Raw genomic sequence first — 14,796 nt, 5'->3', positions numbered from 1 at the left:
AGATTGGGAAGGAGAACGCGTCAAGCTCGGGCGGTGGTGGAAAGGTGAAGGGGTATCTGGATTTCCTAACTTTTTCCTTTTCCCATTACTAGGTAAAGAGTCCCTTTACAGCTTGGGGCTAGGATCTTCATTTGTCTTTTTTCATCTTTGGAGGAAGAGGGCTGTGGCCACATATTTAAGGTTCTTGCGCAACTTCCCTTTTACTTTGCCTCGAGGCATATTCTTTTCTTAGCCTAAGGTGGGAGTCCTCCCCGGGAGAGAAAGTTGTCTGAGATCCTTTCCTACTCTGTGGGTGGTTAAAGGCCTCCGGACTCAGTTGCAGGGAAAGGGAGACGAGTGATGGGGGGCCGAGACTCGTGGGTTCTGCTCTTCTTCTGAGGAGTTAGATGCTTCCACCTGGGGCCAGAGGTAGTGGAAGGTGGAGGGGCCCTGGGAACTAGACTCCTGTGTTAGGAATTAAGTAGGTATTGAGGGCGAAGGAACAAGTGGAAAGAGACTTTTTTTTTTTTTTTGAGACGGAGTCTTGCTCTGTCACCCAGGCTAGAGTAGAGTGGCGCAATCTCGGCTCACTGCAATCTGTCTGCCGGGTTCAAGCGATTCTCCTGCCTCAACCTCCGGAGTAGCTGGGAGTACAGGCACCCGCTACCGCACCCAGCTAATTTTTGTATTTTTAGTAGAGACGGGGTTTCACCATCTTGGCCAGGCTGGTCTCGAACTCCTGACTTCGTGATTTACCCGCCTTGACCTCCTAAAGTGCTGGTATTACAGGCGTGAGCCACCGCGCCCGGCCAGAAAAAAGACATTTCTTATGTGGAAGTTGTGGTAGTTCTCCAGGTAGGAGAGTCCACTGTGGGGCGGAAGACATTGGGACTGGGCTCCGGTGCTGTCAGCTTCCTACCTCTAGACCGTCATCTTTTTTTGCCTTATTTCTTTCCCTTCAGGGTGGAGGACACACCTAAACATGTGGAACCCCAATGCCGGTAGGTGTTTGGGGGTTCTGTTCCACCCCTAACCTTTTTTCTGATGGGTCCTAACATGAAGTTTCTGTATCAGCTCCCCTGCCTCCACCCACCGCACCCGCTGTACCCGCCGCACCCGCTGTACCCGCCGCACCCGCTGTGCCCGCCGCACCCGCTGTACCTGCCCCACCCGCAAAAGCAAAGTCCTTGGTCTACAGCTGATCAGTGCTATTTAATTTAATTTAATTTTAGTTATTTTTGAGACAGAGTCTCTCTGTCACCCAGCTGAGTGCAATGTCAAGTTCTCAGCTCACTGCAACCTCCATCTCCTGGGTTGAAGCGATTATTTTGTGAGATGGTGTTTCACTATGTTGGCCAGGCTGGTCTCCAACTCCTGGCCTCATGTGATCTTCCCACCTCAGCCTCCCAAAGTGTTCGGATTACAGGCGTGAGCCACAGCGCCTGGCCGGACCAGTGCTTTTGTCTTCCTCAGAGTTCACTGCCTCCCTCTTCTCCCCAGCCTTCTGAGGACATTCCCCCTTTTCTCCCCAACTCTGGTTTGTTTCTCCTACCCTCCATTCTCTTTTGCCACCTTTCCATTTCCCTTTAAGTACTGGGTGAGAAAGTGAATCTCTTTCTTTTTGTGGTTTGTTGTTGGAGACTCTGGGGAATTCTAATGTTTATTCTCTGCTTCTTCCACCAGGGCAGCTAAATCCATATCCCCCCAACATCGGGTGCCCTGGAAATTCCAGTTCTGCCCACCCACCACCTGTCAATCCATCCTTTCCCCCAGGCCCCTATCCTCCTCCCACAGGAGCTCCCCACTGCAATCCAGTTTTCCCCCCATGTGGGCCCCCTCCTCCTGTGTTACAGCCAGGGTATCCAGGATGCCAACCCTCTGGTCCCTACCCTCCTCCATACCCACCCCCTGCCCCTGGAATGCCTCCTGTGAATCCCTTGGCTCCTGGCATCGTTGGACCAACAGTGATAGTGGACAAGAAGATGCAGAAGAAAATGAAGAAAGCTCATAAAAAGATGCACAAGCACCATAAGCACCACAAGCATGGCAAGGTCAGTACCCTCTGGGGCCTGGTGAGGGAAGGGGTGCCCTCTCAGAGGGACTAGGTGGGCAGGGTTGGGGTGTGGGGGATTCACATTCTGTGGACATGGAGATGACGATTGTGTCACTCTGGTAGATGATTCTTCCTTTTTATGAAAGATTGCTACTTGGAAGAATCTGATTATCTTTGAAAGAAACACCAGGCTTCTCTTATCTGGAGGGAGCTAGGTGAGCCTTAGAATGGATTTTAGAATCAAAAGCCACATCTTGTCTGCCCTACTCTCTCCCAGAACTTTTGCTCCCCCCAGGTGCATATTCTAGCAAGTTGGACATACCCACTGACATTGTCAAAATAGCAAAGTCCTTTGACAAAGCGAAGTCTCATAATAATAAACAGAGTAATAATCTTGCCCTAGTTCCTGGAGTTCTTTCTCTCTTTCAGTGTTCTTAGGATGTTGTTTTAATTACATGGGACCTTTACCCTATCATCCAGCAGAAAAAAATGAAGACATGAGCAGCAGTGACTCAGCCTCTAACAAAACAGAGGACTGAGGAGGTTTTAAACTCAGCCCCAAGGCTAAGTATCTTTGTTTCAGAGGAGTTTTAAAATTAGCAGGCCAGGCACAGTGGCTCACACCTGTAATCCCAGCACTTTGGGAGGCCGAAGCGGGTGGATCATGAGGTCAAGAGATCCTGGCCAACATGGTGAAACCCTGTCTCTACTAAAAACACAAAAAAATTAGCTGGGCGTGGTGGCGTGTGCCTTTAGTCCCAGCTACTCTGGAGGCTGAGGCAGGAGAATTGCTCGAACCTGGGAGGTGGAGGTTGCAGTGAGCCGAGGTCACACCACGGTACTCCAGCCTGGTGCCTGGTGACGGAGTGAGACTCTGTCTCAAAAAAAAAAAAAAAATCAGCAAGAGTGGCCGGGCACAGTAGCTCAAAGCCTGTAATCTCAGCACTTTGGGAGGATGAGGCAGGGGGATCACTTGAGGTCTGGTGTTCCAGACTAGCCTGGGCAACATGGTGAAACCTCATCTCTACTAAAAATGAAAAAAAAAAAAATTAGCCAGGTGTGGTGGCATGTGCCTGTAATCCCAGCTACTCAGGAAGCTGAGTCAGGCATATTGCTTGAACATGGGAGGCAGAGGTTGCAGTAAGCTGAGATTGTGCCACTGCTCTCCATCCTGGGGTGACAGACGAGACTCCATCTAAAAAATAAATAAAAATAAAAATAGCTGGCTCAGTCCTGTAATCTCACCACTTTGGGAGGCTGAGGTGGGTGGATCATGAGGTCAGGAGTTTGAGACCAGCCTGGCCAATATGGTGAAACCCTGTCTCTACTAAAAATACAAAAAGTATGCAGGCATGGTGGCGTGTGCCTGTAGTCCCAGCTACTCGGGAGGCTGAGACAGAAGAATCCCTTGAGCTCAGGAGGTAGAGGTTGCAGTGCGCCAAGATTGCGCCACTGCACTCCAGCCTGGGCAACAGAGTGAGACTCTGTCTCAAAAAAAAAAAAAAGATAAAAAATAGCAAGGGTAAAAGCAACTCTGAGGACAACTCTGGAAGGATTAAACCAATCTGCAACTTGATGAGGCCTTGTTTACATTTAACTGCCCAGTATTTATTTGCCTTGTGGATTCTAATTCCTGATTCTGGGTCTTTGAAGTCTGAAGAGAAGTGAGATTGAGTGGGGAAGAAGGTGAGAAATTACCTTGGAGAGACTGAAATTTTATTTTATTTTTTTGAGATGGAGTCTCAACTTCTACCTCCTGGGTTCAAGCAGTTCTCCTACCTCAGCCTCCCAAGTAGCTGGGACTACAGGTGTGTGCCACCACGTGCCCGGCTAATTTTTTTTTTTTTTTTTTGAGACCTAGTCTTGCTCTGTCACTGAGGCTGGAGTGCAGTGGCATGATCTCGGCTCATGGCAACCTCCGCCACCCAGGTTCAAACGATTATCCTGCCTCAGCTTCCCCAAGTAGTTGGGACTATAGGTGTATGCTACCACACCTGGCTAATTTTTGTATTTTTAGTAGTGATGGGATTTCATTATGTTGGTCAGTTGACCTGGATCTCTTGACCTTGTGATCTGCCTGCCTCAGCCTACCAAAGTGCTGGGATTACAGGCATGAGCCACCACACCTGGCCAGTTTCTGTATTTTTTTTGTTTTTCTTTTTTCTTTCTTTTTTTTTTTTTTAGCCAAAAGGTGCTGTTCAGAATTTTTTTTTTCTTAACTCCTTTCAGCATCCGTTTTTTTTGTTTTTTTTTTTTTAATTTTTTCAAATTTCTGTATTTTCTTTTTTAGTAGAGACTGGCTTTCACCATGTTGACCAGGATGGTCTGCATCTTTTGACCTCATGATCCACCCACCTCAGCTTCCCAAAGTGTTATGATTACAGGCATGAGCCACTGCGGCCTGCTGAAAAATGTTTTTCTTTAATAACTGTAGCATTGCTGGGAGTATAGGCATAGTAGAACTCCCACCCTTTTCTTACATCTTCCCCACTTTTTCCCATTGTGCTTGGGAAAAAGTAGAGATACATGCATGCACAGCTGCTGTTTCTACTCTCTTTTCTTAGTTTTATAGAATCTAATTTCTTAAAATCATAGGACTTTGCATGCAGCTAATGAATAAGCATTTATAAGGTGCAGCTGGTTTCCTAGTACTATACTATGCTTGTGTCTGTAATTTATTCCTTGCCTAGGCATCAACTCAGGTAAAGAAAGTTGGAGATTTTCTCCAAAGTCAATATGTTAAATTTGTTAAATTCTATGTGACAATTTAGGATGGTTTAATCCTGTATGCTCACTGCAGAAGGAAACTTTTACTTTTGTTTAGGTACAGTCTGTTCAAGACTCGACCTTCTTAGGGAAGCAAGGGATACTTGGGTGGAGGGGTGGGGCCAAAGAATGGCCCCTAGTGTCATAAAAGATCATTTGGATCTGATGCTATCTCCTTTCCCCTTTCCCCTTGCAGCATTCCTCCTCCTCTTCCTCCTCCTCTTCCAGCAGTGACTCTGACTGAATACAGGCCCTGGACCCTTCCCTCAAGTCTCACCAGTTCTGCTGTCCCATCAAGCTTCAGATGCCATGTTATACTGGGGGAAAGTAGCCCTTGTGCTCCCTTCCCTCACCCCCACCTGAGCCTCACCCTGCTGTTCAGCCCTGAGTGCCTAGGAAAAATGGGAAGAGGACTGCCATGGCATGGCTGTCTTCTTGCTGCTGGGATAGATCATATAGCTAATAAGTTTAGCAGGGGAGCTATTTTTTGAAGATGATGAACTAAATGTTGAAGACAGGTTTGAGATCTGTAAAATGTGATTTTTACTTCCTTTTATAATACTTTTGATTGAGGGGTTTGTGGAAATTTAATTATGATGAAGAACCTCTATCTTTTTTGTAATGTTGGCATACTTGGAGAATTTAGTGGCAAATACATTCCCCAGCAGGCCTTTTGTTGGTTGCACTAACTGCAAGGTTGCTGGGAAGTAGAGTCCATTTGGTCGATGAGCTTTGACTGCCGTTTTGGAACCTCACCTCTTCTCCTTAGCCCAATATACTGTGTCAGGTCCTATTCTCGTTCTCCAGCTCAGTCCAAATAAAGTTATTTCTCCTGGTCTCTGTTCACCTGTGCCATCACCTTGCCTGGGCGTGGCACATTCTACTACTTTTGCTAAACTTCCACAGACCCTTTAAAGTATCAGTTTTATAGAAGGGAACCAGAGCATCAGTGAGGAAGACACTGTATGATTCCTATGTTTTTTTTTTTTTGAGATGGAGTTTCACTCTTGTTGCCCAGGCTGGAATGCAATGGCACAATCTCAGGTCACTACAACCTCTACCTCCCAGGTTCAAGTGATTCTCCTGCCTCAGCTTCCTGAGTAGCTAGAACTACAGGCATTCACCACCACACCTGGCTAATTTTATATTTTTAGTAAAGACTAAAAATAGTTTCTCCATGTTGGTCACGCTGGTCTTGACCTCCCGACCTCAGGTGATCCACCCGTCTTGGCCTCCCAAGCTGCTGGGATTACAGGTGTGAGTCACTGTGCCTGGCCGATTCCTATGTTTCTTAAGTGGGAGGACTCTTCAAAATTGGTTCAGGCATAGTGGCATGAATCTTTATTGTCTTCCCTTGGGTGAATGGTTATAGATCTTTAGTTTATGTTTTCATATATGCTACAGAGGTTCTTAACCTTGGCTGCCTATCAGTTATGAGACAGGAATTTGGGGCTTAGTATTTATTTTTATTTTTTAAAAAATTTTCCTAAGACTTTTTATTTATGTATTTATTTATTTTGAGATGGAGTTTTGCTCTTGTTGCCCAGGCTGGAGTGCAGTGGTGCAATCTGAGCTCACTGTAACCTATGCCTCTTGGGTTCAAGTGATTCTCCTGCCCCAGCTAACCAAGTAGCTGGGACTACAGGCATCTGCCACCATGCCTAGGTAATTTTGTATTTTTAGTAGAGATGGGGTTTCACCATGTTGGTCAGTCAGACTGGTCTTGAACACCTGACCTCAGGTGATCCACCTGCCTTGGCCTCCCGAAGTGCTGGGATTACAGGCTTGAGTGACCACATCCTGCTAAGACTTTTCAATGTGTCCCTACAAATCAGTATATTTAAGAAACTGAGTAATTCTGATGTACAGCTAAACTTGGAGGGCCACTGATTTACCATATACCATGCATAGTACTATACATAGAGTTCTCCAAGATCTGTTGCGTGGAGGAAAAAGACATCTAAGAGAACTAATTAATAAAGATAGGCCCTATAAAATGTCAGGGGGAGGCCGGCATGGTGGTGCGTGCTTGTAATCCCAGCATTTTGGGAGGCTGAGCCCGGTGGATCACTTGAGGTCAGGAGTTTGAGACCAGCTTGGCCAACATAGTCAAACCCTGCCTCTACTAAAAATATAAAAATTAGCTGGGCGTGGTGGCAGGTACCTGTAATCCCAGCTATTTGGGAGGCTGAGGCAGGAGAATCACTTGAACCTAGGAGGTGGAGGTTGCAGTGAGCCAAGATTGCACCACTACATTCCAGCCTGGGTGACAGAGTAAGACTCTGTCTCAAAAAAAAGTCAGGGGGAGAAAGAATTCTTATTGGGAGAGGAGAGAGGAGTGAAAGATGACTTCACAGAAGTGACATTTGAACTACCTCTTGGCCTTCAGTGTGAAGAGTATGGGTAGAAAACAATAGAAGAATGGATTTCCCAAGTGATGGTGAAGAGCTGGGAAAGTCATATGCTTACTTTCAAAGTCATAAAGTTGTACAGCATGTTTGGGAATCACAGGTATCCCAGTGGGGCTAGATTGATTTTCTGGAAAATTGTTTATTGAGAAAAATGCTGTTTTCTAGGTGCAAAAGCCACAAAGATAAATAAGGCACCTCCTACCATCTATGACCTGCAAGATCTAATGAAGCAGACAAATGTGAATACAGTAAAAAGGACTAAAAATATGGTCAAAAGGACTACAGGAGAGACATAGATCAAGCAATGAGGGAGCGGCAGTCTCACTGGGAAAAAGAGCTAGGCGTGGGCTGGGACTTAGGATGAGGAGTTTTCCCATGTGGTAAATAATATCAGCTAACACCGAGCATTTGTCATGTGTAGACACTGAGCACTTCACATTCATAACTGTAATCTTCACAGCAACTCTGTGAAGTGGGCAATATTATTTCTTTTTTGTTTATTTGAGAGGGAGTCTCATTCTGTCCCCCAGTCTGGAGTGCAGTGGCACGATCTTGGCCTACTGAAATCTCCACCACCTGGGTTCAAGTGATTCTCCTGCCTTAGCCTCCAGAGTAGCTGGGACTACAGGCGAATGCCATCATGCCCGGCTAATTTTTTGTATTTTTAGTAGAGACGGGGTTTCATCATGTTAGCCAGGATGCTCTCGATCTCCTGACCTCATGATCCGTCTGCCTTGCCTCACAAAGTGCTGGGATTACAAGCGTGAGCCAGTGCACCCAGCCCTTTCTACCTCATAGATAAGGAAAATTGAAGTATTAAGACGTTCAATAACTTGCCCAAGGTCACACAGTAGTCAATAGTTCAGTCAGAGTTAGAGCTCAGATAGCCTGGCTCCTGAATCTGTGCTATTAACCCAACGGATTCCAGACAGAAGCAGCAGTTTTCCAAAGGCAACAAGTTGTAAAAAGTGTACGATGAGGCCGGGGCAGTGGCTCACGCCTGTAATCCCAGCACTCTGAGAAGCTGAGGTGGGTGGGTCACCTGAAGTTGGGAGATTGAGACCAACCCTACCAACATGGAGAAACCCCGTCTCTACTAAAAATACACAAATTAGCCAGGCGTGGTGGTGCATGCCAGTAATCCCAGCTACTTGGGAGGCTGAGGCAGGAGAATCACTTGAACCTGGGAGGTGGAGGTTGTGAGCCGAGATCACGACATTGCACTCCAGCCTGGGCAATAGAGCCAGACTCCATCTCAAAAAAAGAAATGCCAAGGCCCACTTTTCCAGTGTCTTGGATTTGGGGGCCATTCTAACTTTTTTACACCAGTCACTCTGTTTTCCTTTATCAGCTCTTCATTTTTGGAGAGGAGAGGGAGATGGTGGGCATGGGACAGATCATGAGGTAAAGAGAAATAGATGGCAGCCAGGTGCAGTGGCTCATACTTGTAATCCCAGCACTTTGGAAGGCCAAGGCAAAAGGATTTATTGAGCCCAGGAGTTCAAGACCAGCCTGGGTAACATAGCAAGACCTGTCTCCAAAAAATTTAAAAACTAGCTGGGTGTGGTGGCTTCAGCCTGTAATCCCAGTTACTTGGGAGGCTGAGGCAGGAGAATTTGCTTGAATTTGGGAGGTTGAGACTACAGTGAGCTGAGATTATGACACTGAAGTGTCCGCCTCAGCCTCCTAAAGAGTTGGGATTACAAGCCTGGGCCACTGTGCCTGGCCCCAGCATTCCAATTTATTCAACCAATCTTTTTTTTTTTTGAGATGGAGTTTCACTCTTGTTGTCCAGGCTGGAGTGCAATGGCACAATCTCAGCTCACCACAATCTCCGCCTCCTGGGTTCAAGAGATTCTCCTGCCTCAGCCTCCGAATAGCTGGGACTACAGGTGTGTGCCACCATACCCAGCTAATTTTGTACTTTTAGTAGAGATGGGGTTTCTCTCTGTTGGTCAGGCTGGTCTCGAACTCCCGACCTCAGGTGATCCACCCACCTCAGACTCTCAAAGTGCTGGGATTACAGATGTGAGCTGCTGTGCCCAGCATTGCCTCAATCTTTTATTACTATAATTTTAGATTTGTTTCCAGTTTTGATATATACTTAACTACTGTTATAAACATTTTGGTTCATACATCTTTGTCAGAGGTTGAAAAATTAGAAGCCCATGTTATACCTGGGTCAGAGACTTTTTTTTGAGGGATTCCTCTCTATGTTTTTCAGTAAAGTTTCAGGTTTTAAACTGGCGAGTCTAGCAAGAATTTCTGCCCACATTCCTTAAGGCAGAAATTTCTGACTCCGAGTGGTAATCATTGCATGCAGATGGGTCTTCCCATAGTCCTTTCGACTCCCTGTTGTCTTTCTGTAGGCAGATTATATTACTGCTTGGCTCTTGAGAGCAGTGCATTTGTTCCCTGCTTTGTCCATCAGTATAAATCTACAAAGATGGTGGTTCACAAACATTTTTGTCTAGGCCTTCAGCATCTCATACGAGAACCTCTGGGATTCTGCCATTCTCTCTTTTTTTTTTTTTTTTTTCTTATTTTGATGCATGCCTAGCTAGTTTTTTGTTTTGTTTTGTTTTCTATTTTTTTGAGGCAGAGTCTCACTCTATCCCCCAGTCTGGAGTGCAGTGGTGTGATCTCAGCTCAGAAACCTCTGCCTTATGGGTTCAAGTGATTCTCCTGCCTCAGCCTCCTAAGTAGCTGGGATTACAGGTGTATGGCACCATGCCTGGCTAATTTTTGTATTTTTACTAGAAATGAGGTTTTGCTATGTTGGCCAGGCTTGTCTCGAACTCTTGACCTTAGGTGATCTGACCACCTTGGCCTCCCAAAGTGCTGGGATTACAGGTGTGAGCCACTGCGACCGGCCATTGTTTTGTAGAGACAAGGTCTCACTGTATTGCTCAGGCTGCTCTCGAACTCCTGAGCTCAAATGATCCTCTCACCTCATTTTCCCAAAGTGCTGGGATTACAGGCTATTCTCTTTTTACTAGAAACTAGCAAAACTCATTTCCATTCAAATGAGAATGGAAAACATAGGAAATCCATGGGATCTAAAATAAGTTGACAGTTTAGGAACTGTAAATTAATGGGATAAATCTTCATCTAGTTTGCTGCCTCTTGGACCCAACTCCCTGTATCAGATTGCTCTGTGGCCCTAGGCAGATTCACTCTCTTGACTTAGTTTGGTTCCCCTTCTGGAGAACCAAATAATCAATAAATTGATTCATAAAATTATCAGGCATTGCTATTATATACATCTCATCTTTTACTTTCAAAGCCGGCTGCAACTGTTGGCCAGCTCCAATACAGATATTTACTATTTGTTTTGTGCCAGCACCCCCACCCCAGCCCCCGTGTTAGAGGTACTTTTATGGATAGACACTTTCACCCCAGCCCTCAGAGGTATAAATGTCCCAACTTTGAAATCTTAAGGTTAATGTGACCTTCAGCCATGGCTTTATGGTAAGTACACTCATTAGTTTGCTTTTTTCTGGGTATCCTAACATTTTTCTGCTTCATTTCCTCCCTTTTAATTACTTGGTCTGCCCCTTACCAGATGACAGACTTCTTTTTCCTTATTTTTTCAGAGACAGGATCTCATTCTGTTGCCTACGTCAGAGTGCAGTGGCCTGCTCAAGCTGTGCGTTCACCTCAGCCTCCTGATTTGCTAGAGGTGGCGCTGGCTCATATTTTAAAATGTTTTTAAAAATGATGAGTTTGTGTCCTTTGTAGGGACATGGATGAACCTGGAAACCATCATTCTCAGCAAACTGACACAAGAACAGAAAATCAAACACCGCATGTTCTCACTCATAGGCGGGTGTTGAACAATGAGAACACATGGACACAGGGAGGGGAGCATTACACACTGGGGTCTGTTGGGTGGAAATAGGGGAGGGACAGCGGGGAGTGTGAAGTTGGGGAGAGATAGCATGGGGAGAAATGCCAGATATAGGTGAAGGGGAGGAAGGCAGCAAATCACACTGCCATGTACCTATGCAACAGGAACCTATGCAACAATCTTGCATGTTCTTCACATGTACCCCAAAACCTAAAATGCAATTAAAAAAAAAAGGAAAAAAAATGTTTTTGTGGAGATGAGATTCTTGCTGGTCTCTACAACTTTTGGCCTGAAGCAGACTTCCTGCCTTGGACTCCCAAAGTGCTAGGATTAACAGGGATAAGCCACCTTGCCTGGCTGTCTTTTTCTTTCTTTTTTTTGAGTCTCACTCTGTCACCCAGGCTGGAGTGCAGTGGCACGATCTCAGGTCATTGCAGCCTCCACCTCCTGGGTTCAAGTGATTTTCCTGCCTCAGCCTGCTGATTCTCCTGCCTTAGCCTGTAGCTGAGATCTACGGGCACTGTAGTTGGGACTACAGGCATGTGCCACCATGCCCAGCTAATTTTTGTATTTTTAGTAGAGACAGGGTTTCACCATGTTGGCCAAGCTGGTCTAGAACTCCTGACCTCAGGTGATCCACCTGCCTTGGCCTCCCAAAATGCTGGGATTACAGGAGTGAAGCCACTGCTCATGGCCCTTTCTTCCTATTTCACATTGTTCCTAATACAATTTGGGGGATGGGAGGAAAGGCATTTTAGTCCTCAAGCCTAATTTTCCACTTAAGGAAGCTATATCTCTTTAGATGATTCCATCAATTTGGGTCTGTCCAATAAAACTTGACTGAGAGTCCAGGGGCTAGAGTGCAGTGGCATGTTCAAGGCTTACTGCAGCCTTGATCTTCCTGCTTCATGTTCTCCTCCATCTTAGCCTCCCAGTTAGTACCATGGGTGTGTGCCACCACACCTGACTAATTCTTTTTTTTTGTAGGGACAGGGTCTCACTATGTTGCCTAGCCTAGTCTCGAACTCCTGGCTTCAAGTGATCCTCCTACCTTGCTCTGCCTCTGAAAGTGCTGAGATTACAGGCATGTACCACCATGCCTAGCCATTCCTTTGGTTGGTTGGTTTTTTGTGGTGGTTTTTTTTTTTTTTTTTTAGACAAAGCCTTGCTCTGGGGGTTGGAGTATAGTAGGATACTCACAACTCACTGCAGCCTTGACCTCTCAGACTCAACTGATCCTCCCACCTCAGCATGCCTAGTAGCTGGGACCACGGGTGTGTACCACCATACGTGGCTAACTTTTGTATTTTTTTTTTGTAGAGACGGGCTTTCGCCATGTTGTCTAGGCTGGTCTCAAACTCCTAGACTCAAGGAATCTACCTGTCTTGGCCTTCCAAAGTGCTGGGATTACAGGTGTGAGCCACTGTGCTCAGACCCCACTCTTTTTTTTTTTTTTTAAGTGTTGTAATGTGGAAATGTACAGATATACACAACGGTAAAGAAAATCGTTATTTATTTATTATTTTTGGGACAGAGTTTTGCTCTTGTTGCTCAGGCTGGAATGCAATGGTATGATCTCAGCTTACTGCAAGCTCTGTCTCCTGGGTTCAAGTGATTCTTCTGCATCAGCCTCTGGAGTAGCTGGGATTATAAGTGCCCATCACTATGCCCAGCTAATTTTTCTAATTTTAGTAGAGACAGGGTTTCACCATGTTGGCTAGACTGGTCTCAGGTGATCCACTCCCCTTTGCCTTCCGCTGGGATTACAGGCGTAAGCCACGCACCCAGCCAAGAAAATAGTTTAATTAATTCCTATACTCTCATCATCTAGCTTTAGTAATTATCTACATTTTGGAAATCTTTTTCCATTTATTCCATCATATTTTTTTCCCATTTTTATTATGAAAATTAAGTTTGGGGTCGGGCACAGTGGCTCATGCCTGTAATCCCAGCACTTTGGGAGGCTGAGGCGGGTGGATCACGAGGTCAAGAGATCGAGACCATCCTGGTCAACATGGTGAAACCCCATCTCTACAAAAATTCAAAAAATTAGCTGGGCGTGGTGGCTCATGCCTGTAATCCCAGCTACTCAGGAGGCTGAGGCAGGAGAATTGCTTGAACCCAGGAGGCGGAGGTTGCGGTGAGCCGAGATTGTGCCATTGCACTCCAGTCTGGGTAACAACAGCGAAACTGTGTCTAAAAAAAAAAGAAAGAAAAAGAAAAACTATTTTCACCCGGAGTGGTGGCTCATGCCTGTAATCTCAGCACTTTGGGAGGCCAAGGTGGGTGGATCACCTGAGGTTAGAAGTTCAAGACCAGCCTGGCCAACATGGTGAAACTGTCTTTAAAAAAAAAAAAAAAAATTTCCTTACATACCCATGGTTCCATTATCACACTTAAGAAAATTAAAGGCCGGGCGCGGTGGCTCACGCCTGTAATCCCAGCACTTTGGGAGGCCAAGGCAGGTGGATCACGAGGTCGAGAGATTGAGACCAACCTGGTCAACATGGTGAAACCCCGTCTCTACTAAAAATACAAAAAAATTAGCTGGGCATGGTGGCGCATGCCTGTAATCCCAGCTACTCAGGAGGCTGAGGCAGGAGAATTGCCTGAACCCAGGAGGCGGAGGTTGTGGTGAGCCGAGATTGTGCTATTGCACTCCAGCCTGGGTAACAAGAGCGAAACTCTGTCTCAAAAAAAAAAAAAAGAAAATTAAAAATACTTCCTAATATTATCATTCAGATCATGTTTGAACTTTCTCAGTTGTCCCTTAAATGTCTTATCCAGCAACTTTTTTTAAAACCAGGATCCAGGCCAGGTGTGGTGGCTCTCATCTGTAATTCCAGTGTTTTGGAAGGCCAAGGTGGGTAGATCACGAGGTCAGGAGTTTGAGACCAGCCTAGCCAACATGGTGACACCCCATCCCTACTAAAACTACAATTGGCTGGGCGTGGTGGCAGGCGCCTGTAATCCCAGCTTCTTGGGAGGCTGAGGCAGGAGAATTGCTTGAACTTGGGAGGTGGAGGTTATAGTGAGCATAGTACCACTGCACTCTGGCCTGGGCAACCGAGCAAGACCATGTGTCAAAAACAAAACAAAAAACCAAAAACAATAACAAAAAAAAAAAAACCCAGGATCCAAGCAAGGGGCACTCATTATATTTGGTTATTACGGCCTTAAACATTTTTAAATTCCTGCTCTTTTCTTTCCATTCATTCGTTCATTATTTATTTTAGACAGACTCTCAGTAGCCCAGGCTAGAGTGCAGTGGCATGATCTGGGCTCACTGCAATCTCCACCTCCCAGGTTCAACTGATTCCCCTGCCTCAGCCTCCCAAGTAGCTGGGACTACAGGTGCGCACCACCATGCCCAGCCAATTCTTTGTATTTTAGTAGAGACAGGGTTTCACTATGTTGGCCAGGATGGTCTTGATCTCCTGACCTCATGATCCGCCCGCCTCAGCCTCCCAAAGCGCTGGGATTACAGGTGTGAGCCACTGCCCCCAGCCTGTTTATTTATTAAGAGATGGGTCTTGCTCTGTCACCCAGGCTGCAGTGCAGTGGTGACATCATAACTCACTGCACCCTTGAATTCCTGGGCCCAAATGATCTTCTCGCCTTAACCTCTTGAGTAGCTGGGACTATAGATGCACACTACCATGTTCAACTAATTCTTTTTTTATATTCCATTGCTTTTTTGACAAGACCGGCTAGTTGTCTTGTGGAATGTCTTACAT

The 14,796-nt window shown here is 45.9% G+C and overlaps 1 protein-coding gene across 1 annotated transcript; it reads left to right on the top strand.

Annotated features, from left to right (window-relative positions):
- On the top strand, nucleotides 1-5,634 carry PRR13 (proline rich 13). Its single transcript, XM_002752534.7, has 4 exons — nucleotides 1-44; nucleotides 942-980; nucleotides 1,663-2,030; nucleotides 4,995-5,634. The coding sequence occupies exons 2-4, from the start codon at nucleotides 962-964 to the stop codon at nucleotides 5,040-5,042; spliced, it is 435 nt and encodes a 144-aa protein (XP_002752580.4). The 5' UTR covers nucleotides 1-44; nucleotides 942-961; the 3' UTR covers nucleotides 5,043-5,634.
- The last annotated feature ends 9,162 nt before the right edge of the window (nucleotides 5,635-14,796 follow it).

This window comes from Callithrix jacchus, chromosome 9, assembly GCF_049354715.1.
Source record: "Callithrix jacchus isolate 240 chromosome 9, calJac240_pri, whole genome shotgun sequence".
Lineage (NCBI taxonomy): Eukaryota > Metazoa > Chordata > Mammalia > Primates > Cebidae > Callithrix > Callithrix jacchus.
Note: the sequence above shows the minus strand (reverse complement) of the source record. Positions and strands in the feature narration are given on the sequence as shown.

What these genes read in the sequence shown, in the direction of transcription:
- PRR13 (XM_002752534.7), top strand. An exon ending in AGCACCACAAGCATGGCAAG is followed by an intron (nt 2,031 to 4,994) that starts GTCAGTACCCTC and finishes TTCCCCTTGCAG; the next exon opens with CATTCCTCCTCCTCTTCCTC.